The sequence below is a fragment of the Hipposideros armiger genome, unplaced genomic scaffold (genome assembly GCF_001890085.2).
Source record: "Hipposideros armiger isolate ML-2016 unplaced genomic scaffold, ASM189008v1 scaffold_22, whole genome shotgun sequence".
Taxonomy (NCBI): domain Eukaryota; kingdom Metazoa; phylum Chordata; class Mammalia; order Chiroptera; family Hipposideridae; genus Hipposideros; species Hipposideros armiger.
This window is the reverse complement of record NW_017731372.1, coordinates 4,771,949-4,797,407: the sequence shown is the minus strand read 5'-3', so window position 1 is coordinate 4,797,407 and position 25,459 is coordinate 4,771,949. Positions and strand designations below refer to the sequence as shown.

General features: G+C 44.6%; 1 protein-coding gene across 1 annotated transcript in view; it reads left to right on the top strand.

Annotated features, from left to right (window-relative positions):
- SMYD2 (SET and MYND domain containing 2) overlaps window positions 1-25,459 on the top strand; it is a 59,389-nt gene that overhangs the window by 11,493 nt on the left and 22,437 nt on the right. The window contains exons 2-4 of the mRNA XM_019635453.1: window positions 11,985-12,048; window positions 22,475-22,585; window positions 24,978-25,087. Coding sequence (XP_019490998.1) covers window positions 11,985-12,048; window positions 22,475-22,585; window positions 24,978-25,087 — 285 coding nt within the window. The remainder of the gene's footprint in view (window positions 1-11,984; window positions 12,049-22,474; window positions 22,586-24,977; window positions 25,088-25,459) is intronic.

The window sequence follows — 25,459 nt, the reverse complement described above, 5'->3', positions numbered from 1 at the left end:
CCCCCACCCCCAGAGAGCAGTCAGTTCTGGGACCAGAGGTCTCTGTCCCCTCTGAAGGGACTTGCATAATCAGCTGCTATACATCAGGCCACCTTTCCCACCCACATTCCCAACCCTGTCAGCTTTGGATTTCTGGCAAATCTGTAGTAGTTTAGGGGTGCAGCCCTCCAGCAGGGAATTGACTGAAGTAACTGCCTTTTCAGGGGTTGAACCCATGACCTTGGCCTCATTAGCACGGGCTCGCTCTAACCAGTCACAAAGCCACACACCTCACTCTGTGTAACTTCTGCAGACTCTGTTCCTACCACCCTCAGCGGCCTCCTTTTCAATTGCAAAGGCGTTCACACCAACACAATAGAACAGAAGGAAATCAGATCTCTTCAAGACTCCTCTGAAGGACAGGAATATGCAATTTAGCAGGAAAATAATACCAAAAAGTCTTGAGGGCTCAGGAAACAACTTGGCTTTCTAGTCCATGCATTCGCTGAGATTCCAGCTGTGTCTCTCAGATTCTTCTTCAATCAAAAATCGAAAAAACAGGATGGGACTCCTTGTGCCAATTCATTACTATAAAATCTGATGACTCTTGTACACGAAGTGGGGGGTTTCAGATGACCACACGGAAATATTGTGTATTATTAAAATGGATTGAATTAGCTTTTATAGGTAGACATGGATCTGAGAATTCATAAGTGCTTATCCTTGGCAAGTTTGTGGTCCCTAGAAACCAAAATGGGTGGTTGCCATGAGAGCTGAGACACTGGGGTGTATCAGCGCATGCACTGTGATATAATACAAGAGGTGTTGGTGCCCACAGGATTGGATTCAGAGTCCCCAAGGAGGAGAGGAGAAATAAAAACAACTCACTGAAGAAGTGAGTTTCACACCAGGGCACAAGACAGAGACATTTCCTGGGGGAAGGAGTGGAGTAAGAAACCTGGTTGACCAAAGAGATGCCATTTTTTATCTGAGCCAAATCAAAATTTTGAGGATTTTATGTCCTGGAACTTGGAGGGAGTTATGTCGCAATCTGTGACAAAAATGGAAAGACCTTGGACAAGAGCAGTTTTTTCACTTAGGTCTGTGATTCCCAGGAAGTATTTACTCTTCAGGGATGTGGGTCCCGGGCTCATATTTTGTTGATTTTCGTCACCGTGGTCATGTCTGTCTAGGAAACACTTGCCCGTGTGCCACCTGCAAAATCTCTTCTCCGTCAGTCACACAAATCTGTAGTAGAGTGATGATTACTGTTCACAGTGATGGCCTCAGATGTTCTCAAAACCTCAACCGTAAGAGACATTTAATTACGAGCAGATGGTAAACTCCCTGAGAGTAGGGATTCTTTTTTTAATGTATTCAACCAATATTTATATGGAGCACTTGCTGGGTTCTAAATCCCTGGGGAATAACTGTGAAGAAAAGGGACAAAAATCCCTACTACCACAGGATTTATATTCCAGGAGGTTTTCTTCATCTTTATTTTACCCATAGTGCCTTGAACTCTGTATAGTTTCAGCAGATGTTGTGTTGAAGGCAGTAAGATTTGGGGGCTGATTATTTTTCTTTCTCATATTTCACTGAAAACTGGAATCTGTGTATGTCATAAAGAAAATTCTTTATGTTTAACCACACTCTACTTTATGATTTATACAATAAGGGAGAGCTTTGATCAGATAATACTTAGGTCTCATGAAATTGTAACATTCCCACATTGTATTAAAACAAGAGCAGCTTTGGGTGGACATTTTTTGGAAGTTATTGAACTTTAGTTTACTCATACGCCTGAGAAAATATTTCTAACCATCGCTTTTAAAAACCTTTAGGGGGCCGGCCAAGTGGCTCAGTTGGTTAAGAGCGTGAGCTCTGAGCAACAGGGTCGCTGATTGGATTCCTACATGGGCCAGTGAGCTGCACCCCAGCTGAGCTGCCATCGAGCTGCCAACAGGTGGCAGGATGGCTCAGCTAGTGAGAGCACATGCTCCTAACAACAAGGTTGCCAGTTCGACTCCCGCATGGGATGGTGGACTATGCTCACCCACAACTAAGATTGAACATGGTACCTTGAGTGAGCTGCCCTGAGCTGCCAACAGGTGGCCGGATGGCTCAGTGGTTAGAGTGTGCACGCTTAGCAACAAGGTTTCCGGTTCGACTCCCGCATGGGATGGTGGGGTAAGCCCACCTGCAACTAAGATTGAACACGGCACCTTGATCTGAGCAGCCGCGAGCTGCCGATGGGCAGGCGGATGGCGAGTAGACTTGGAGCTGAACAAGCTGCGCCCTCCACAACTAAGACTGAAGGACAACAACTTGGCTGTTCCCCTTCCCCAGTTCCCCAATAAAGTCTTTTAAAAAAACAAAACAAACAAAAAAACCCACCTTTTTTTTAACCATAAAAATCTTTCAGGCTTATAAGATAGCAGGGATTTGCGGTCTATGTATTTCACTTAATATTTCATTGATTTGGGCACGTGTTGGGGCCTTCTAAGTCATCCAGCTACTAAATATGTTCTTGGTCCAGGGAAGGGGGAAAAGGAAGCCTACTCCCACCCTCTCTTTCTGTGACTCTTCAGAGAAAGGCCCTGATGGAACCACACTGCGGAGTCAGGGCTGCCTGATGGGAGCCCACAAGGCTAGGCGTCAGGAGTGATGTTTGAGTCCAGTTTGCTCTGCTGTTTTGGATTTACTCCAGCTGTCCCGAATTGCTTGTAGTGATACGCATGCACACGTACGTGCATGCACACACACGTACACACATATACATATATAGGCACACAGAGGCACACATGCATGCACACGTGCACACAGGCACACATGCATGCACATGTGCACTCTCAGGCACACATGCATGCACATGTGCACTCAGGCACACGTGTGCACACACACACATGCACATACATGTACATCTTGCTTATTCTCTTTGCCTGGCTGAGTCTCAGGTCCTGAGACGTTTGTCCTGATTTCTGCAGGCTGGGATCAGCTCTCTCTACCTTTGCTCCCGTAGCACCTTGTACGTACTTCCTTCGTCGCACTGGCGCCTTGAGTGCAGGAACAGGTCTTGACTCACATTTGTAGCCCCAGCACTTAGCCCAAGCCTGGCACTCTCTTCCCTCTGTAAATATTGATGAAACAAAATAGTCTCATTTCTGCAAGTTATTTTACTAGTGGCTCCTTGGACAGGCCTCATTATCTACCTAAATATACAGTTCTGTTCATTCCTGGAAAATGAATCCTTATAAACCTTGCAGAAACTATCATTGATTCCTGTTGTCTTTAAGACAAAACCTTGACTGCTCAAGTCCTCCATATTAAGTGCCCTCCCCCTAATCAGCATTATCTCTCCTTAACTGTTTTACTTAAACACTAAACACAGTCTGGGTGGTCTTTTCCTATGTCCCACAAAGGTGCTGTGTCCTTCAATCCTCCTTTTTCCATTTGTAACCTAGGAGGCTTTTCTTTGCATCATTCCTTCCTTACCCTTAGTCTCCTTCCCAGGTAAGGCCTTCTACCCTAAGTCTGTATCTCCTCGAGAGAGATCCAGCCTAAACTGCATCTCTTTTATGAAGGTTCCTCTACTTTGGTTCACAAACCTCCTCATTTTATGTAGCTACTACTTTATATCTCTTTTACAATCGTTGACTGTTTGCATTTATGGAACACCCAACCATTCCCAGCATTGCGCTCTGGCCCTGGGGATTCAAAGATGAATAAGACAACGTTCTCTGCAAGTGCCCTCATTTCTCTGTCTTCAAAGAGCTCAGTCTTGCCAGTGGCTTCCTGCTCTCAATGCAGTGTCATCTGGGTCATTTGGATGCTGAATCATTTTGCCTGTATTTATATTTACCACTGTCATGAAGACAGGGCTTACTTCCCCCATAAAGCTCAATTTTCACAAAAAATATCATTCCTCTAACAGCCTGGCACAGTACTTTACACATAGAAAATAACATGTTTTCATGGAAATTACTTGGCCAAGGCATATTAACATACATCTTTCCTGCCTCATGTATAAGGTTTATAGTATAAAAAAAGTTCTTTTGATTCAGAAATATAAATGAAATCAATAAGGATTGAAGAAAAAATCTGATACCTCTGTTTAAACAACATCGGGTAAGTTTGAGTTATCACGGTAAAATCCGCAGTTGGGGTAATTTACCTAAACAAATTAGCAATTCAATTATTTACTGTTTGTCTAGAGAAAATGAAAGCCAAGAGGATGAGAGGGTGTCTGCAAGCAATTAAAACGGTGCAAATAAGACCGAGAACATGTCACCTGTTTCTTGGGCAAGAGATTGATACTCAAGTGTAGTTTAGAGGGCCTGACTATATTCTAGAACTCACCTTTAGCATTCGATTATAAAGGTGTTTTGTCACTTTTTTCCCCCCTATTCTGTGGCCAGAGTGTTGAAGTGAGGATATTGTTAAGGTTTTAAATAGTTACATTTATGTGCCTTTGGTTTTTTCCTTTTCCTTGATACTTAGTCACCTAGGTGTGTGGAAGTTAGGGCCATGGCGGTCATAGAGGAATCTAGCATTTGTCGGTATTCATTACAAAGTACTCATGATGGCATCTGCCGTTCATGGCACCGTTAGAAGAAATGGTGGCTGTTACTTCTTGTCAGTTCCTTTATGAGAGATCTGAGTTAAAAAGAAAGGCATTCATTGTTTCCTGTTGGCTTCCTAACCGCTAGGCATCAAAGAAGCAGAAAATAAAGCAGCAAGGAAGTGTCATTCTGATCTCCCACAAAAGTTCCGATAGGAAGTGGTTCCAGAGGAAAACGTTAATTTTAAATTGCACGTGTGGGTTCATTAAGCAGGCCTGAGCTTTTAGGGTTTTACAGGTCCTACAAGATGAGGGTTTTGGATGGAAGTGTGGTCGAGGCGCTGAAAAGAGTAATTGAATGTTCCCTGTTCCATAGGCCGAATATTCCTCACCTCTATCCATAAGCTTTGTGAATTTTCTTCCTAAGGCAAAAATAAAATCTGAGTCAACCAAAGCCTGCCTTAAAGCAAATCCTAAATCAGCGTCAGCATTATTTTTTTCATTGCTGAGCTTGACTCTTAATGAAGCAGTGAGGTGTAGAGTCATAATTTTTTTTTTAGCTTTATTGAGGAATAATTGACAAATGTCATTGTACCTATTCAGACTGTAACACGTGCGATGATTTGATACACATAGCCATTGTGGAATCATTATTAACATCAAGATAATCAACACATCACCTCACAGAATTAATTTTTGCGTGCGTGTGGTGAAAATGCTTAAGATGTACTCTCAGCCACTTTCAAGTATACAATACTTGATTATTAAGCATAGTCACCATGCTGTACATGAAATCCTCAGAATTTATAACTGAAAAATGTGTACCCTTTGACCTACATCGCCTCATCCCTTCCCCCAGTGTCATGTCACCGTTTTATAGCAAGGCCAACGATTCATGGCCCTGACCACCCAGGCCAGCTTTCTCCTTGTATACCTAGCTCCTGTTCCAATAGTTGGGAAAGCCTATTAGTTGCTCCCTTGCTGCCCTAAATATTTCCTGCCTCCCCTAGAGGCCCTGGGCTCTAACTTTTAACAAGCCTCAGAACAAAGCCCAGTGTGAAGGGGAGGGTTCAGCAGGGCTCTGGGAAGAGGCCCCCCGCTGCACGTGGGTCCCTTTTCACTGTTCCATTGTGGATGAAAGTGATGAGTGGAGCACCTCACTATTACACAAAAACCCATAGCCTTCGTATTATCCTTGTCCCGACTAGGGTTATAATAGGGTTCCGCCACCATTCCTCCAATTTTTATTTCTCTCAAATGAAACTTTGCCAGTGTAACCACTCTCTCTGGGTGGGAGGCTAACTTTGTTTCTGATTGTCTTATTTCAACCCATGGTGAAGTTAGATTTGCGCCGCTGGGCTTTTTTTTTTTTTTTTTTTCCTTTTCTCTGTTTCATTTGGCTGGGGCTGTCTCTGTTCAACAGAGCACACTTGTCACTTCTTCTGTCGCCGTTAGTTAAAAGTAATTGTTATTGCAAACCCCCTCCATGCCAGGATCATTTCCTTTCATGGCGAAACCCACTAAGCATTCATTTCAGTAGCAGAAAGTAGGGAGCTTACAGGATCAAATCCTTTTTATCTAGACCAAAAGCACCTGCGGCAACACGTTAACTAGCAGGAGTTGTTAATTACATCTCGAACTTGTTGATCTTCATGGCTTCCAAATTTTAAAAGCAAGGAAATTAATCACCGTGTGGGTCTCCTCCAGTAAAAAACGACAGGAGCGTGTCTTCTAAGTGCCGTTCCAGGTCACGAATAATCAGATCCTTACACTTTCCTGTATCATTTCTTTCCTCCCTTTGTGGCTGGCACCATTTCTTAAGTTCAAAGAGTCCTTCTCTTCACAGCAGGGTAAATATTTGCCCATCAAAACAAAGGCTTTAGATACATAAATCCTGGAAGTATGAGTCGTGACATCGTACGGAAGATATTTCAGAGTTGACATCACTTTAGAGGAAAAAAAACAAAAACAAAAAAACCCAAAGGAGTGAAGGCTAATTAAAAGTACAGTCCTAGTACATGTCACTTGTATTTTCTCATTGAATTTTCACAACAAACCCATGAGGTAGAAACTACATCTTTAGAGTAGAAGGAACAGGTCCGGAAAGGATTAGTAATCTCCCCGAAATCGTATAATTCTTCAAGCACCAGAAAGAAAAAAAAAAAAAAAGGATTCGTGATAGGGAGGTGGGAAAAGTAACTCTCACCATATTCATCCTAAATTGTGAAGTGGGTATCAGGAGGAGGTGGTCAGAAAGCGGAGGCTTTCTTTTTTAAAACTCACACCTGGCTTCTAGAATACTTTCTTGCCATAGTTAGAAAATACAGTGTCCGCCACTTTATTCTTACCTAAACATGCATCATCAAGGTAGCTAAACAGCCTGATACACCCAGTGTGTCTCATTCATTCTCTTAAGAGAGCTTACATTGTAAAACACCTGCATTGCAGAGAAGAATGCTTCAACACTCTTCAGCAAAATTCTGCCCTTATACAAAAACCACTCAACCTGAATGGCTCGCCATAGGCTGGGCATTCTGGAAACACATCAGAGTCTCCTGGGCAGCTTTCTAAAACATCCCCACACAGACCCATCAAAGGAGAATGGCTGGGCCCTAGCCCAGGCCCAGAAGGGCGCGTCCAGCTGAGGCTGAGATACTCTGAGCAGTTATTAGTGATTCACCCTTCACTTCCTTTGAGTTATTTCATATTTCAGTCCATTCCTCCAAGTGACCTTTCTGAATCTTTCTTTGAGGGGAATTTTGTTTTCTTTGTTTTGCAGTATTTCCCCCCAAACCTCCCGCACAATTCCGATCATGTTACGTTGCAAATGAAAGATTTACGGCTGTGTCTTCTGTAGGAACAGAGTTTATTCCAAATGCCTTGTGTACTCCTGCAGTGAAAACGGATATCCCCCTATGGGGTTTCTTCCTAGCCAAACTTCTCAGTCAGCAGTCGTCAAACACTCACAGGCCCTCTCTCTCTCCCTGTTCTCACTTCAGCTCTTACACAGGACGGCAGGTACCCGCTCAGCACATGTTAGTTGGAGTTGCAACTGTTAGACTTAGGAAAAGTTTCCATGTCTCCCGAGCTATGGAAAGAACGGAAGCACGCATCTGGGTAATTTCAACAGAGTGCCCTCCCCCACCCCACCCCACTTCATCTAGAATTGCTTACAAACAAAGTTGACGAAAGTTAGATTCTTAAGCTGTTAACTATCTGCAACTGGGTTAGCTTTTCTCCTCTCCTCTGAAGGCAGCCTGGCTCAGGAGGATGTATGTTACGGACATTCACATATAACCAGGTAGTTGACTCTATTGCACACCGTGAAGCCAGCCTGAGAGCAGCAGCGTCCTGTTACCCGGCTCACAGAGAACAGGATACTGCGTGGACTTGTCCAGTGTCTGTCTAAGGAACACTTCGATTTACCACACTGCATGAGAGGGAGGGACCCGCTTTGCACAGACTCAATACAAAAATCAATCCTTATTTGATTCCAACCCATGTCAAGTGAAATCGATTCCTGTGCCACAGTTCGTTGGGAGACCCTCTCTGTGGAGGTACTCCCTTCCCAAATCTCATTTTGAAAACTGACCGTGGGGTCCTCCCCTTTGCATCTTTGAAGGAAAGGAGCATTGAGGGGGACGCCCTGGAGCTGGGACATCATGCAGACCAGAGGAAAGAAGGCCTTTACTTACACTTTGTTACTGCTACTAGCCTTTCCCGACACAGATTGGTTTTGCTGCCTGTGGTATATGCTCCTGGATAACTGTCCCAGTCCTCAAGGAAGGGTATGCGTGCATGATGAAGACAAAATTGAATTCTGGTTGTGCTGCCAACTTGTGAATGAGTGTATTTCACCTCTAGGATCCTCATTATCTCCATTGGAAAAAATAGAAATAATAACTCCTTCATAGAGCTGATGAAATTATTAAGATAGATCAGCAGTTTTCAAACTTTTGGGTCTTAGACCCCTCCATACTCTTAAGAATTGAGAGCGCCAAAGAGCAGTTGTCGTTCTGGGTTATACATTTATCAGCGTTTACCGTGTTTGGATTTAAAACAGACAAAATTATAAAGTATTCATTTTAAAATGACAACCACCATTACTGTTAACAGGACATTTTTTTTAAATGAGAACTATCTTCCAAAACGAAAGAAGTACTGAGAATAGTGGTATTGCTTTACAGTTCTGCAAATCTCTTTCATGTCTGGATTTCCAGAAGACAACAGGATGCTCGAATTTGCTTCTGGATTCAGTCTGGGACATTACGGAGTTTTGATTGAAGTATGTGGAGCAAATCCGGCCTCAGTTGGATGTGTAATTGGAAAGGGAGGAGTGTTTTAGTAGCCTTTTCAGTTCATTGTCAATATTCTTTGATTCATTACTAAAACTTGATAAGTGATACTGTTTTAAGGTTACTTGTAATGTGTAACCTGAAGCCATCCCTGTAAACCTTATGTATTAAAATCCCCTGGTCTATCTTGCCCTTTGAATGACTCTTTTAGCCCTGCATAATTTTAAAAACCTCATACACACTGGTCATTTAGAAAACACGGGTTCACTAAATTAGACAGACCTTCTAAAAGTTGACTCATTTCATCAAACCATATCCAGACACTCACATGTATTCATATCACTACCAGTCTCATCCGATGCGATACTGTCAAGCTCAGGAGATGGCAGATATGTGTTTTCCAAAGCTCTAATTTTTGCTTGAAAGCCCAATTTTTAATCAGTGGCAGCAAATATTGCCAGCTGTTTTCCTTGACGTGATGGGCTCGCTTCAAACCGCGTAACCACAGTTTGCCTTAAGTTGTTCTTTCAAGTAAAAAATGGTATTCCAAGAAAAAAGTGGCTGGTTCAGCTCCCACCTCCGGGGACGTCCAGGTGCTTCTCCTTGAGGCCGCCATCACAGGTCAGTATGGAGCGGATCTGTGCATTCTTCCCGTTTCATCACAACACAAAACCATACTACATACCGAAGAGCCGAGATAATAAAATTAATGTTTGTTAGTGCTTCATCAGGGACATTAAGTCAAACTGGCCTTTTCCCCTTTCCTATGAGCGTATGAAAGTGGAGAACACAGTGGCCATTGCAACAGCTTGGTGTCACCGACTGGGTCTGTACTAAGACACTGGAAGTTTTCCCCTCTGGGCGCCTTTACACCTCACACCTCTGCAGCGCAAATGTCAAGACAGTGGTATTATTTTAAAAATAGTGTTGACCTCACCAGCTCCTTGAAAGGGCTTCCGGGACTCCAGCAGTCTACAGACCACAACTTGAGAACTATTGGAATCCATAGTAGAAATGATGTCACATATTGCCAGCACTTAAAAGTTACCATTTTCCTCCTGTTCTTCATTGTTTGTGGCTTGTGGACGTGGTGACCGGCTGGGTTGAATGAAGCTGGGCCTTTGGGAGGTTTATTATTTTAATGAAATACCACTAGATTTCCTCTCTCGCTCACCAAAGCCCAATTGCTTTTTCTCTCTTGGAAGCTGAAAACAAGCCTTATTTCATATTAACTTGACTGCTGGTGTTTGTGCAGAAAGACCTGTATAATCCTTGCTTTTTGTGTGTGGGATAGAGCTAGTAATGATATTTTTGTGATAATTTCCTAACCTTTTATATCTGGGTGTCTTCACTCTGGTTTCCAAGGCTCTTCAATGGTCTGAGTATGGGCTTGGAGCTCATGAGCCCTTGAAATTTTACAGAATTTTCTCTTGTTTTCTGGGTCGGGGGAGAAGGTGGGTTGTTGGGGAGAGCAAATAGATTCAGTCAAGTTCCCAAAGAGGTCTATGACCTCTCCTCCTGCAAAAACAAACATTCACAATGACAGTTTCAGGTGGACCTTTTTATAGGGCGGCAGCTATCCTCCCATTATCCATTTGCGAACACACCTCATGTTGGAAGGCATTTTTGCGTGGTCCACATCATTTAGCACTTGCCTACACGTCGCTTCACAGTTGTTTTTGAACATACCTTCCATCCCGTTTCCCTAGCTAGGAAGTGCAGGAGAGCAGGGACCATGTGTTTCATTTCTTTTACAGTCTGAAATGCAAAGTGGGAGTGTGGAGCCCTTGAGATGCACCCTCGAGGGTATTTCAAGCCAGAGAATACACTCAGCTAAGTCTGTGGGTTCCTTTGGAGATGTGCAAACTTGGAATATTTATTTATGCTTCAAGCGCAAGATGTGTTTTGCTCCCACACATTCTTCAGGCAGCTTCTGGTAATCCAAGCGCTGTCATGAAAATGACAAGGCAGCCTGTTTCGTTCCAACACTAGCATTTTTGGCACACTTTCTGGATTCCGTGGGAGGAGAGTGGTGACTACCACTGGCTGACAAGGAGCAGAGGAGGACTCAGCGGCGTGATTCTATGCAAATTCTAAAATACCAGCTCCCCTGGGCGTGCTCCAGGAGGGGTGGCCATGAGGTGACTGCGCTGGCATCCAGCACCCCTGGCAGCTGCAGAATGCCCCTTGTGGCACTGTCATTTCTATGGGTCAGAAAGTGCGGTGGGTGAGAATTAGACCGTAGGCTTTACAGATAATGGTCTGATAAAATCGATGTGGTGTTCCCTACCTCAAAGCAGTTTTTAAGAATTCTGTTGGGTGTGGTTTAATTCAGTGACTTCATAGTACTTTAAAAAGCTTTGGCGCGTCTAACACAGCAAACAACACTCACACCTAACAGTTGGAAAATGTCGCTATCCCTGTCCTTTATGGGAAGCAAATAATATGGCCACACATAGGGAGTATTGACCTAATTACGAAGAGGAAGAAGAATCATTAGTAGCACACTCACAGGATGGGTGTGTATCCGAATCACATCAGTTATATTTTATTCAAGACTATGACCGCGCTTGCTGGGTTGCATTATTCAACTTACCTTTCTGGACATTCGAATCACTGACATCCTAAATTCTGTCTTCAGCATTTCTTGCGTCCCTAAATAATCAAGCTGTCACTCACATTGCATTGTCACCATGTAGGTGTACCCTAGTCCTCTGCCTTTATGATGTCAAACTTCCAGAATGGTTTGGTTTATTTCTATCCCCCATTAACAGGGGAGGAAATCAGGACCTAAGAGCCTTTGATTTGCCGCAAACTACTGAGGGATAGAGTGGGTGATGTTAACAGCTGTGGTGTCCCAAGCCAGGCTCATGAGTCAAAGAGCATGTCACTCATCTCTGGGAAGTGCCCTTCACGCTGTCAGGGTTTGTAAATGTCGGCCCGTGTATGATTTGACTAACTCATTCCCACTCAAGGACTGAATCTGGTCAAAGTCTCCTTTGGGAAAATGCCACTGATCAGTGGGAGAGGAAGGTAAGGTGAATCTTGGCTCTGCTTTCTGACCAGATGGCGCTGGTTATTGCATGATAAAATGTGCAGCTTCCCGTTTCTGTGCCTCTCCCCACTACAGTGCCCTTTCTGTTTTTAAGGAAAGAAGGATTGTCCAAATGTGGAAGATGCAAGCAGGCATTTTACTGCAATGTGGAGTGTCAGGTAGGTGCTGGGCCAACTGGCAGGGAGGGCCTTGTTTCCTGTGAAGATCGGGACCCCAACACCCTTCTCTTCCTTGTCACGGCTTCCCCAGCACCCTCCTGTAGCCAGAGCTGGAAAGCTTAGTTGTGGCATGGGATGTGGTGGGATACCTCTGTGTGCTGGCCCAGGACCAGTGACAGGCAGTAACATTTGGGGGCCATTATAGGATCAGAAATAAGGTGCAGGGGGAGAAGTGGGAAAGACACAAGGAGAGCCATGTTGGAAACAGGCAGATGTAGTACCAAGGTTAACAGCTTGCCCCCAAAGCCACCAGCAACAAATGGAAGATGCAGAGATGACAAATGAAAACTGTGATCTTTAAAATTTTCAAGTGTTTACCCTCACAGGTCTATATTTTTATAAATCCCTCTAGCAGGCCACACGTCACCATTGGGCTGTTTGAACCCAACCTGCTTCCGGCTAGACTTAGGTGAGCCCCTGGCACAGCCTTTGTACAACCAGAGGGTGGCTGCTCCGAACTTGTACTTGGAGCCAGTGCCTTGGAAGCAGCCCTGGATGAGCAGGTTCAGGAGGCTGGCTGCATGTTGACCACGGGCTATCTGGTTTGATGGATAAGTTCAAGGGAACCCTGGAATGTGGAAATGGGACACTTGAGGAGTTTGGGGGTACTCCCGTAGGCTCTTTGAGGGATTAGGTGTGGCGTTTCCAAACTTTCCTACTAGATACTAGTTCTACAAAATGTTCTAACTATTTGAATTTGGGGAGAATATGATTTTTTACTTCTGTATACTCTCCCCTGTCTATATTTTTTTTAAATGGAAACCTATTAATACACCTTATGAAATGCTGATGGTATTAAACAGTGGCTCTAAGGGACAGGGAGGATTTTCTCCGTATCCGTACCTCTTTTTGGTTGTTGGCCCTCCCATACTTCGTGTCGTTCACCCCATCCGCTGTCTACTTCTGATTACCCACTATTTCATCTGTTTCTTTCTCTTCTCCCTGTGCAGTTGGCCTCTGAAAATCCCCAAAGAGCATTATTTAGCCATGGGAGAGGTTGCTAAGCCCTGATGTGTCATCTGACCGTAGAGCTGCAGACACAGTGGCCCGTTTCCAGAACGAAGCACAGGCCAGGCCAGGGCGAGGGCGTGTCTCCCTGGCCCCGAAGGCCATATGCACAATCCCTTCCCTGTCTCCCATCACAGGCTCCCAGAGGTTCTCAGCCTGTGTGAGGGTGAAAAACATAAATGGGCTTGCAGTTGAGTTTTTAGGGAGTGTGCCTTCTTTTGAAGGGGAGAGATCGTACTTTGCTCCTACCAATTGTGGCCTGAATATTCTGTGGTCAGGTTGCTACAGCATTGGAGAGATCCGAGCCCTGGGAATGACATGACGTGATTCCAGGCCTGATAACTTAGCTGTTTCTATATTTAAGTTAAACACTTCTAGAAAAAATTAACTCATTATGTTCCGGTGTTTTAGAGAAGCAAGGTGGAAAATCATATACAGTTCAGATGATATAACACGGAAGAGTAGGTGGACATGATCCCAGCTCTACAACTTACTAACTCTGTGAATTTGGCAGTTCCAGGACCTGCCTCAGCCTCAGTTTCTACGAATGTAAACGAGGACTGTAATGCCCACCTTGATGAATTAATAGATGTGAAAGTTCTGTATAAACTGTGACACCATGCAGGTGTGAAGGTTTATGAAAAATTATGGTACAATAATTCAGGCTGGACGAAAGCTTAGCTTTATGCAAAGAATAAAGTATACAACATACTTTAGATTTAAGGGGCTTGTTTTGTTGTTGTTTTTTTAACCCAAGAGGATGGATGGATTCTAAGAACTTGACAACACTAATGGTGTGCACTCTGTGAGTAATGTTTATTACAAAGTGAGCTTTCACCTCTCAGATCAACTGTAAACTCTGCATGAACACAGGACGTCAGAATGTGAGAGAGGATCGGTTTCCTCATGGTCTCCTGAGCGTACTGCCAGGCTGTCTTCTGTTAGGCCTCACTAGGTGGCATTATTTTGATGAATCATCATGGTGTCCACGTGGGGTTTTTGAGGTGGCCATGTGGTTCCCCTGCCATCAGGACCTAGTCTCCCAGATGTACAGACTCAGAAACCTCATTGGTGAGCACACAGGGAGGGGTGCCCTCTCTTGGGAGGTTCACATTAACCAAACACACCAGCCTCTATGCCTGTTTATTACTTTATAACAAGCAGTTTGATCATCTGTACATTCTCCTCCTGTAATCACATTGTCCAGATGGTTAAATCACAACAAGATTGCTTGGGTAGCAAGGACCCCAGGATGGAGGATATAGTCTTATGATTCTAAGTCATGTTCAAAGGCCCCAGGCCAGGACAGCATGCTGTGTCCAGCCTCATGATAGAGAGTCTTCCCTGCCACTCGCCCAGCTCCTGGGCTAGAGGACCCTCAGCCCTGGAGAGTACTTCTGCAATACAGTTTTTCTACACGTCTGTTAAGTAGTGAGCAAAGGACCCTCCTGGATAAGAAGTGATAACGCAGCTTCTAACGCCCCTTGTTTCTAGAAGTGACAGGCTAGATTTGACCTATAAATTTTTTGTTTTGTTTTCCATCTACTATTGTCAACAGAGGAGGCTAATGGCCACTAAGGGTGTCCATCCTTTAGTTGAAGAACTAAATAAGTGCAGGGCAGTGTATAGTAATGAGATAGAGCAGTCAAAAGGGTTTAATAACAGTAAGTGCCTAGGAATAAATGCATTGCAAGGGCTTCCTACAGAAAATCGTTAGGAAGGAATCGGGGGCATTTGCTCCAGACAAGAATGTATTCAGGATTTTGCCTGAGGGAATGCTGGAGGGATCAAAGTGGAGGCCCTGCTACAGGATAAAACAGGGCACAAAACAAGAAACAAGAGCCCAGATGAGGAAGGAAGGTCGGTGAGTGACTCTCCACCTAAGAAAGCACAGCCTCACCTGCTAGTCCTCACCAGGGCAGGTCATTACCTTCTTCACAGGTGGACCCACCCACCTGGAGTCCTCAGGTGGTCAGTACCACACAGCAGAGGGAGGGATTGGAATGGTGGTTATCAGATCCAGCCTGTCAGCGGTTGGGCGACCTGCCAAAGGTCACTGCAGGGCAGAACTGGGACGAGAGGGGAGCGCTGTCACCACTTTCCAACACTCTGTGTGCCCTGAGGGCCCTCCAGGAGAAGAACCACCTTGGGAATCTGTCAAAGAAAGAGAAGTGGGTTTTAATGGCTATGAAGGGGAAGAGGCCCTTCCAGTGTGGTCTTTGTCAGGAACCCCTCCAAGAGTGCTAGGCACACAGTCCTCTCCCAGGGTTTCCACTTTCCAAGGAATACAGCGTCTTAGGAGAGCCTAGTCACAATGTTTATTCCCCCCAGGCCCTCCTCTCTAACTGCAGTGCTTTATGATTTCACTGTATTTTATACAATTTGACTATCTTGTCCCATTTACTTCCCTGTTCGTTCACTTGGTGTGATCCTGCCAGAGGAAAGATTTTAATTGACGATGCATGAAAGGGTAATGGGGAGGAAATACAAAAAAAAAAAAAAAATCCCTTTTTAGTTTGGCTTATTTTGTAACCTGTGTGTTTTAATGAACTATGTTTATTTTTATTAATATGCCTGGGAAGCTAATGCATTATTATTTACTTAGACTTTTTCATTAAATTGTACATGTAATAGTTTTAAAAAGTCATTATAGGGCTGGCCTAGTGGCACAATGGTTAAGAACTGGCTTGGGACGCCAGAGGGCCCCGGTTCGGATCCCACATGTGAGGGCCAGTGACACTGCCCTCCACAAAAAACAAAACAAAACAAAAAAAACCTCATTATATAGTGGAATCATTGTGGAGTAGAACTTTCTAAGGTATTATTTCTAAACATTAACAAGTAGAGAGAAAAAACTATTTGTGTTTTGTAAATGGAGGTGATGGGGTTATGAGTGCTTTTGAAAGTAGGAAGGTTCATGCACAGGCGGTGATTTAACAGGAGGAGCATGTGACTAAAGATGTGAGAAAATTCTTGACTTTTATCAACTAGAAAATAACTGAGATGCAGAAAATGTCTCAGAAATGCTCATATGATCCTGTCGTTGTTATGGATGAGAGTGAATGGGGTCAGAGTCATGGGTTCAATCCCGGTTGAATTCACTTTGGTCTCTTAACCCAGACATAGGAAGCATCTCCAACTGAGTCACTGTTGTTTTGTTTTTTTAAATAATGTTTAGAAACATTCTGTACATGTTTTACAGTAGGAAAAAAAATGTATGAATGGCTAAGTGCAGCCCATCACCCTTTTACTGAGGATACAAAACGAAGCATATGTCCTCATGGTGGGGGTTCAGCAGTGTCAGTAATCTTTGTGTGAGACGGTCAGTATGCACCTGATTCCTTTTATACTCTTCCTTGGGAAAATAATGGTAGTAGAAAGCAGAAATCTTCTGATATTTTCTTACTAGTCTACATTTTAGAAAAGCACATATGCATGTGTGCAAGTGGGTTGTGTCTGTTTTGAAAGTTCTGTTAGAACAAGAGAAACACCAAATTCAAGAGTTAGAAAAGGGAACCTCAAAATAAAAATCTAGTCGTCTTAGCCAGGAAGGCAGTGTATTCTTTGCTCAGCAGAAAACAGGGTAACATTAACAATCGCTGTTTTCTTCCAGTATTGGAAATGCTGGTGCACCAGGAGACAATTTGCAACTCCTTGTGCATCTTTAAGCATTTGTGTCCGTGCAGAAAAAGGAAAGTCATGCAGAGCAGTTATTATGTTGGCTAAAAATGAATTAGAAGCTTAAAAAGGGTACAGAAAGATCCCACATCTTCCTTTTACATAGATTTACTTAAGTTTATTGCACAAATAATCAGTGCTCATGATAGAAAACTCAGTAAGTACAGACTGAAAGACAAACAGAAAGAGTATCCATAATTTTATCTTTCCAGAGAAAGTCACTAGTAACACTTTGGTGTATGTCTTTCTGAATGCTTCCTATGCATTTATTTGTGTATTATTTTTCTGGAAAATGGAATCTGAGTTTACTTAAAGTTTTATATAGATTGCAATCGGGGCAGGAGTAATAGGTTGAATTTTGAAGAAAAATAGGAGAAAAGGTTTTAGAAAAAATGACAGGAGATCCAAGATCGCAGAGTAGATAAACACTACCTGCTTCCTTTTGTGAACACATTAAAATTACAATGAAATTATAGAACAGTCAACCTGGAGAACTATCTGAAGTCTGGCAGAACAGAAGTTTTATAACTAAGGATACAAAGAAGAAGCCACAGTCGAGACTGGTAGGAGGGGCAGAGACACGAAACAGCTAGACACAAACCTCCATGTGGCGGTTGAGAACCGGGAGGGATAGCTTGGCTGCAGAGATTCCCTCTCCCCACCCCTCCCCGCAAAGGAGCAAGAGACCCCAGCCCCACACCAGCCTCCCCAGCCCAGAGTACTGGTGCTGGGAAGAGGAACCCCACAACATCTGGCTGTGAAAAACAGTGGGAATTCTGGCTGCCCGGATGGGACGGAAAGCTGCGGGAAACCCAGACGTCCTTTTAAACAACCCACGCACAGACTCTCTCACTCACAGGCACTCACCTTGGGCTCTGGTGGAGTGACTCGGGGCGTCAGAGTGAGGGCCAAAGGGCAGTCGCCATTTTCCCTTTGTGGGGTCATCCTCTGTGCAGCTGGTAGGTGGGAACCATCTTTCCTGTGTTGAGCCCTCCCCCACAGGCCAAATCTGAATCTGATTGGCCTAGTTAGCTCTGCTGTTCCACCCTGCTAACTCACTGGGTCCCTGCCACACCCTATTCACCCAACACTAGAGGTGCTTTATCCATGAGCAGCCAGCCCCACCCACATTACACACTTTCTTGGAAGACTATCAGAGACTGCAGGACCCAGGTGGGCAGCAGCTGGTGGGCTCTGAGACTTTTGCTGAGTAGCTTCAGGCTCCACACTGGCACCAATCCAGAATCTACATTAACCTGCTGACCACAAATCTTCCCACTCTAGTGACTCCCTGAGACCATGCCTCGCCCAACTCGTGTACCGCAGGAGTTTTTATGAAGAGCTGAACCTTAAGGGAGCCCACAGCTGGCAGCAAGCCTCAGGGTGTTCTGGCTTTTTGTGAAGCTACCCCAGGCCTGGTACTGGGGGCAGCGGTCCTTAGTTTGCAGCGTGGCCTCTGCCACATGCCTCCAGGTTTAGCACAGGCAGCAAACAATTGCGGATGGCTTTGTAGCTCCTACCAGGTAGTCCCCAGCCAGTCACAGACAGTGGGTGACCTGGGCCTGCACGAGAGCCCCTTGCAAGAGGCCCCAAAACAAACATACTTGGAGGTTGGCTTCAGACACAGCAGAGCACCACCCAATTAGCCCCATAAGCTGCATACGCAAAGGGTGGTCTCAACAGGCACCAGAGCCTGCTAGGGTGAATCCCGCTCAGTGGGGGAAGCCTCCCGCACAGCAGCCCATAAGCTGTGGATGTGGCCAAACCCCACAAACAAAACAGAAACAAACTCATAGATACAGAGAACATATTGATGATTGCCAGAGGGGAGGGGTTTTGTGGTTGAGTGAAAAAGGGGAAGGGATTAAGAAGAACAAACTGGCAGTTTACAGAATAGTCATGGGGATGTAAAGTAAAGCACAAGGAATATAGTCAATAATATTGTAATAACTATGTATAGTGCCAGGTGGGCACTAGACTAGGTGGTGGTGGTGGGGGGGGGAGTCATTTCTTAAATTATATAGATGTCTAACCACTATGCTGTACACCTGAAATTGATATAAAATAATATTGAATGTCAACTACAATTGAAAATTTTAAAAAGAGGGGGAAAGGTGAAGGGGAATAAGAGGTCCAAATGTCCAGGTATAAAACAAATAAGTCATGGGGATATAATATACAACATAGGGAATATAGTCAATAATATTGTGATAGCGTGGTACAGAGTCAGATGGTTGCTGGACTTATCATTTCTTTAGGTATATAAATGTTGATTAAGTATGGTGTGTACCTGAAACTAATACAAAACTGTATGTTAACTATATTTTAATAAAAATCTTAAAATAAAGAAAATAAAAATGGACAAATATGTTTTTAAAAAGCATAAAGGGCTACAAAACCACTCTGTGTACAAAAAAACTAATAGTAAAAAAAAAAGGCTAGCTTAATTTTTTTTCAATGTTGTCTAATCTGATTGTTTATAGTTCTTATATGCAAAACTAGGGCAAATTGCCTCTGTCAGTTCCTCCAACATAATGTGGACTGTCGTCTTTCAAAAGAAAGTAAAAACATATTATTATTCTGGTATAGTCCCTGTGATGAAACCCATGTGATCCTGCACCTCCTTGAAGTTATCCAGCTCTGATTTAACTGTTGTGTGTGGCACTAGACCACATTATAGGTGCTCTTACTTTTAGCTCGTCATATACTCATAAACTACTTAAAGTCCAAGACTTCATTGCCCATCCCTGTCTCTAGGGGAAGTTGCAGGGCTTATTGAATGAATGAATGACCCCGTGAATGTACAGTTACCACTGTTTGTTGTTCAGGTGGATGAGCCCCTGGGAGCCTCGCGTCCCTTTGTGATCGCGTGGTTAGCCTCTGAAGGTCCTGGGTTTCTCAGTAGTCTTCAAGCTTTGCATCTGATTATCACCATTGGAAGGTGTAAAAGCATAGACTCAGAATTCTGGACCTGCTAAGTAACTTAGAGATCATGTTCTTTATAGCCAAGGATACAGACGCAAGGGGATTAAGGGACCTGCCTAGTGTCACATAGCTGCTGCTCTGCTGAGCGAGTAGGGACCAGGCTGCCGGCAGCACTCTGCTGTCCTCCCAGAGCGTTCCTTGGAGTTAGCTTCCCTTCCCTTTGAGGACGTTTACATCCAGAAATGTCAACATTGTATGTTATTTGTGTTCGCATTCATTTTGTATTAAGTATATTAATACCTTAATTCTATGAATAAATAATAAACCATATTAAGAAATGTTCATGTTAAACTTCTTTCTCCCAGGAGCTCATTGTTGTTAAACACGAAGACACCACCTGCAATTCAGAAAGCCAGCATCTTAAAGGCCCTGCAAGGGCCTTGTCTTAGAGTTCCTGGGGTCACAGTGGACTCTGTTCCATAGTTGTTAGTTATCCATCTGTCCCCAGTTGGTGGTTCCCACTGCCCTCAGATATCCCCAAGGCCTCTTTGTCTCTCCCTGTTTGCCTCCCTTTTTGCTTTGCATCTGGGGAGGGAGCTGGCTTGCCTGCAGGGAGCTGGACCTACCTGCTCCTCTTACCTCTTTGCCTCGTCACTGCGCTCTTATTTTTAGGCCGAGGCGAAAAGCTCATCCTCTTCTCCCTTGTGCATATCTTGTCATTTCTTTCTCTACCTGCTCTCAGTTATATTTGGCACAGCGTTATTTAACTCTGCAGAACATCTTGGCACAGAACTTGAGCCAAGGGTCTGTGCCACATGCTGAATTAAATCATTGAGTGACACTGTGTCCTTCCTTGTTGGGATGGGGGTGGTGGGTAGGGGGCAGGGAGACATCTTCATTGCTGAGCAACTTGACTGAGTGTCTGGTGAACGTCAGGCTCTGTCCTGCGGTTACAGGTGTGAACAAAACAGACTGAGTTCCTTTATTTTAATGGGGCAGGGGGGTAGAGAGAGATGCTAAACCCAAAAAACTGATAACTATGTACTGTATTAGGTGGTGAGACGTACTGAGAAGAAACATAAAGCAAGGAAAGGGGTGTGATGGGGAAAGTGCTGACAGGGTATTCGTGGCAGGTATCTTGAAAAGGTGACACTGGAGCAGAGACAGGGAGGGGCAATATGGATCTCTAGGGGAAGAGGGTGCTAGCCAAGAAATACAGCGCGTGTGTGCTTGGTGTGTTCCAGGAACAACCGGGAGAGTGTGTGGCCGAGGGGGGGTGACTCCCGTTGTGTGTGGCCTCTCGTAGGTCGTCTAAGACTTTGCCTTTTGCTCTGAGATGAGAAGCCATTAGAAGCTTCTGAGCTGAGCAATGCCATGACCTGAGTTTTGCTGAACAGGATTGATGACTCTGGCTGCTCTATTGGTCATGGGTGGTGGGGGTCAGGGGCAGAGGCAGGCAGCCAGGTCTAAGGCCAGGGAAGTCGTCACGGTGAGAGGTGTCGGGGCTGCAGCAGGGTAGGAAGAAGGCTGAGGGTGGTGAGAAGTGATCAGAATCTAGGCCTCTTCTGAAGGCAGAGATGATGGATTTGACAGAGAGTTGAATGTGGACTGTGAGGGGGCGAGGGGCAACAAGGACTCCAGGTTTCTGGCCCCAGCATCTGAAAGAATCAACGTGCCATTTTCTGAGGAGGAAAGGCGGAGGGAAGACCATGACAGTACCCAGTTCCATTGGGAGGAGGACAGTGTCTGAAGACTCCCATCCGTATACAAACATGTTTCCCAGCTAAAAAATGATGCCCCTCCACCCTTCACCCCACTAAGCCTTCACCCCATTTCTCCCAGTTTCTGTGTCTCCTTCCATTCTCTCGAGTCCACTGCCAGCTGCTTGTCATCTCCATCAGGCCACCACTCCTGGTTTTATCAGTCAGCAATGACCTCCATGGTACCCAATCAGTTCTCAGTCATCCCACACTAACCCTGTCACCAGCGCTGTCACAGTCACTTACTTCCTGCTCCTCAGGACACTTTCTTCCGTGGTTTCCACAGCACCATCATGTCATTCTCCCTCATCATTTCCCATCTCAGTTGATGACACTTCCACCTTTCTATTAACGAGCACGTATCCTCCGCCCCCCCCCCCAACCTGGGGCATCAAAGCTTCCAGAGACGGCATAGAAAGAAATACGGTTTTCCTGTTTCATCCAGTGAATCTTTAGGAAGTCTGTATCCCTAAATATTCCCAATAGGTGCCCTTGCCAGACCCTCTGAGGGCCCTCGACAAAGCCCTCATTTGTGTTTTGTTTTTGTCGCCTATAAAAGGGGACTAGTTGCTGTGTACGTCAACCACCAGTTATGTGCCCTGACGTGAGAACAGAGCCAGAGCAGAGCTGGAAGGGAGCAGAGCCAAAATCATGGCTAAGACCCAAATCGCTCACCCCTGTGATTTGACAACTTCCACAGATAATGGGAAGGTAGATGGAATAATGAGAGGCTGCGGAAAGGCACGAGATGCTTGATGAAAAAACACAAAGTGAATTTTGTCATCCTGACAACCTTGGCCAGGCCCAAGTCAAGGTTATACAACCATATCTATCTTAAAGGATGTTTTTATCTCTCGCTTTTACGAGCATGGTCATGTTTTCCAAAAGGAAACATATTTCACTTGACCTTAACGAGGAGGACTTATTGCATCCTCTGTTCTCCAACTTTATTCCAGTATGTGTGTGTTTAATACATTTTTTTTTAACCTTCCCAGAAAGAAGATTGGCCCATGCACAAGCTGGAATGTTCTCCCATGGTTGTTTTTGGGGAAAACTGGAATCCCTCCGAGACTGTAAGGCTCACTGCAAGGATTCTGGCCAAACAGGTGAGGAAATGGGATAATGTTCAAGAGCATTTTATTATTTTATTTTTTTCTTAAAGGTCAGAAAGATGAGTAACTGACCCTGGTGATCATCTCTTGTTCATCATTCTTGGGATCCATTTCCTGTCACATCCATATGGATGGGAGTGGAACCAGCACTCCAGGTGTGAGCTGGTTTGTCACTTGCCTTGTGCAACTAGGATGTCAGCGACTCCCATCAGGAGCAGCCACAGCTATTCAATTCTGAGCTCTTTATGAGACAGGATTGCATAGAAAAAGATGGCCTTTCAAGGCATGAACACCTGGCTGAAAATAATGAGTGCTTCCTCGGGAACCAGACTGGCCTGCAAGGCTTGGAGGTGTTTCCCTCGTGCCTTTCTGACAGAGGGAGTGCACCCCACATTGCAGCCCCGTCCAGTGTTCTGCGCTTCCTGTCCCTTTTCTTGCCCGTATCCAGGGGGACAACGAATGGGATGGGACAGCCAGGAAGGCATATGCAAAGAAGAGAACTAGGGATGGAAAAGTAGACAATGGGGCAAGGGGAAGGAGGGGAAGAGAAAGAAGAAGGAAAGAAAGAAAATGTTCCCGGTGAGAACGTGATAACCATCAGTTTCCTCCAAAGATGATGCTGGGACTGGCTGTTCTGCCCTTGTTTGTTCTGTCCTTAGAGATTGCGTGTGGGGCGCCTGATCTCCAAAGGACCAAATAAAAAGAGGGGAGGGAAACACCACAGGATTTGTTCACGTGACACAATGAAGCAGGCCGCATGGAGATTAGGAGGCACATGTGTACGGAGGTGCCTGCTAATAATAAGTTGGTGGCAGAGGCTCTGCACTGTAAATCTAAAGCTGAAATTTCATCCACCTCCTCTGTATACCACCCCCACCTTTTAAATTTTTGTCTTTTTTTTTTTTTTGTCTAAGCCAAATGTGATCATAAACGATTAGCACATACCTGTCCCCAGGCTAAGTTGGGATCCTGGGCCGCTGTAAACAGATGTAGCACATTTCCAAACTCTGAGCTCACTGTTCCGTTATGTTCAGCTTAGGTCAGGTGCTTGTGGAAATGCCACTGCACCAGCTCAGGGTAACTGAAGGCGTTCAGAGGGTTGCCTGTGGAGTGACACCGAGAAATCAGAAGTGTTGTCCCTGGAGGAGGCTAACTTTTGGACCCTTCCTTACAAATTATCTTTAAAGATACGCAGAATACTTGGTCAGAAGGAAAGGGTAGGAGGAAGCGCCGTGACTGGATGGGGTCACGATTGGTGACCAGTCTGCTGGCTCCCCCCACCGCTCCCCGCTCTCCCCCTACTCATTGATGTTATTTACAGTGTTGTGGTTAAGAATTCAGAAGAAGCTGTATACTTTCCTGAATGGAGCTTTCCCAGGCAAAACGAGCTACTAATCTTATAGAAACGTATCCTGTGAATGGAAGATTTCTGCTCCCAAAAAAAAGGACGATTGAAATGTTTTGGCACCAGGAGGGTAGCCTGAATGCCATGATGAGTTTAGACCAGTTTCATTCAATTTTTATTATAATTACTGCTACCACTAATAGTCTATTAAATGAAAAGTTACCTGGCCACCTTTTCATCTCCGTAGGACTTGATGATTAAAAAAACAGACCATTTGTATTCTAGTAGCTTGCAAAGGATGAGGGGAGACAGGCTACCCAACTACCCAGGGGAAGCTTAACATGTTAACTAGGGGGGTGAGAGCACTCGGCTAGACCACCTGTATCCCCAAATTGAATAGCCAGATTACAAAGACACGCCTCGGGCCAGCTCTTGAGCTCTGCTTTTGAACTCTTGTCAACACCAAGTTTATTCATGTTCTCAAAGCCTAGCGGGTTTACTATTGTTAGCTCCTCTTGGGGTGTCTAGAACAAAGCCAGCAACACGTTTAAAGTGAATCTGGGCTCACAGACACAACCACAAGTGTTCTTTTTGAAACACCGAATTTGAGATCATTTTAGCCTATGCTTAAAGAAAGTGTGAAATGGATGGAGGGTAGGATTTTGTTCCTTTCAGAAGGAGAAATAATAAATAGAACAGTTCATCTGTAGACTCAGTCCTTTTAAGTCAGGGTCCTAAAAAAGTTGTTTTCCAGACACTGTTCTTTCCATTAACAAGCATTTTTGAGCCTACTGTGTGCATAGCATTATCGAGGTGTTAGGAAGGCGACAGGCACTTTAAAAAAGCTTTTCAAAGGTGCCTTTTGGTTTTGGCTGTTGGGCAAACACTCTTAGAGCCCCCAATGGCAGACAACTTGGATGGATTTCTTTACTTCATTGAGAATCGTTTGCTTTTTCTTCATGTGGATGTAAAAGTGAAACCACTCCATTTTCCCCTCGTTGTTAAAATCTGTACCTGTGTGATTTCTTCCCCAATTACTAGAAAAGCCACCCAGAGAGAACACCTTCAGAGAAATTGTTAGCTGTGACGGAGTTTGAATCACGTAAGTCTTCCTGGGACCGGCTGAGGAGGTATTTTAGCTCCTGTTTAATGTAGATGAGGCAGGATTGAAAACGGGAAGCCATAGTTTGTCTTCTTAGTGCTGCTGGTGATTTTATAATTATTAGCTTTTATTTTGACTTATGTGCTGTTTTGAAAAATGACTATAACTTTTTTTTCCCCCCTGAGTTGACAGGATTACTAGGAAATAATTAAGGGGAAGTAGGAACTTGCAGGATGAATTATTGCATCCCGAGCTATCCCCTGCTGGCTCTCCTGGCATGCTGAATATTTTTGGATCTTTGCTGAATCGCAGTCCTGTAAACAGCTGATGTTCTTACTGAAAGGCATTAAATCAGGGGCTATCCAACTTCTTGACCATGACACAGATTCCAGGGCCAACTGGGAGTGGTGGTGAGGGGGGG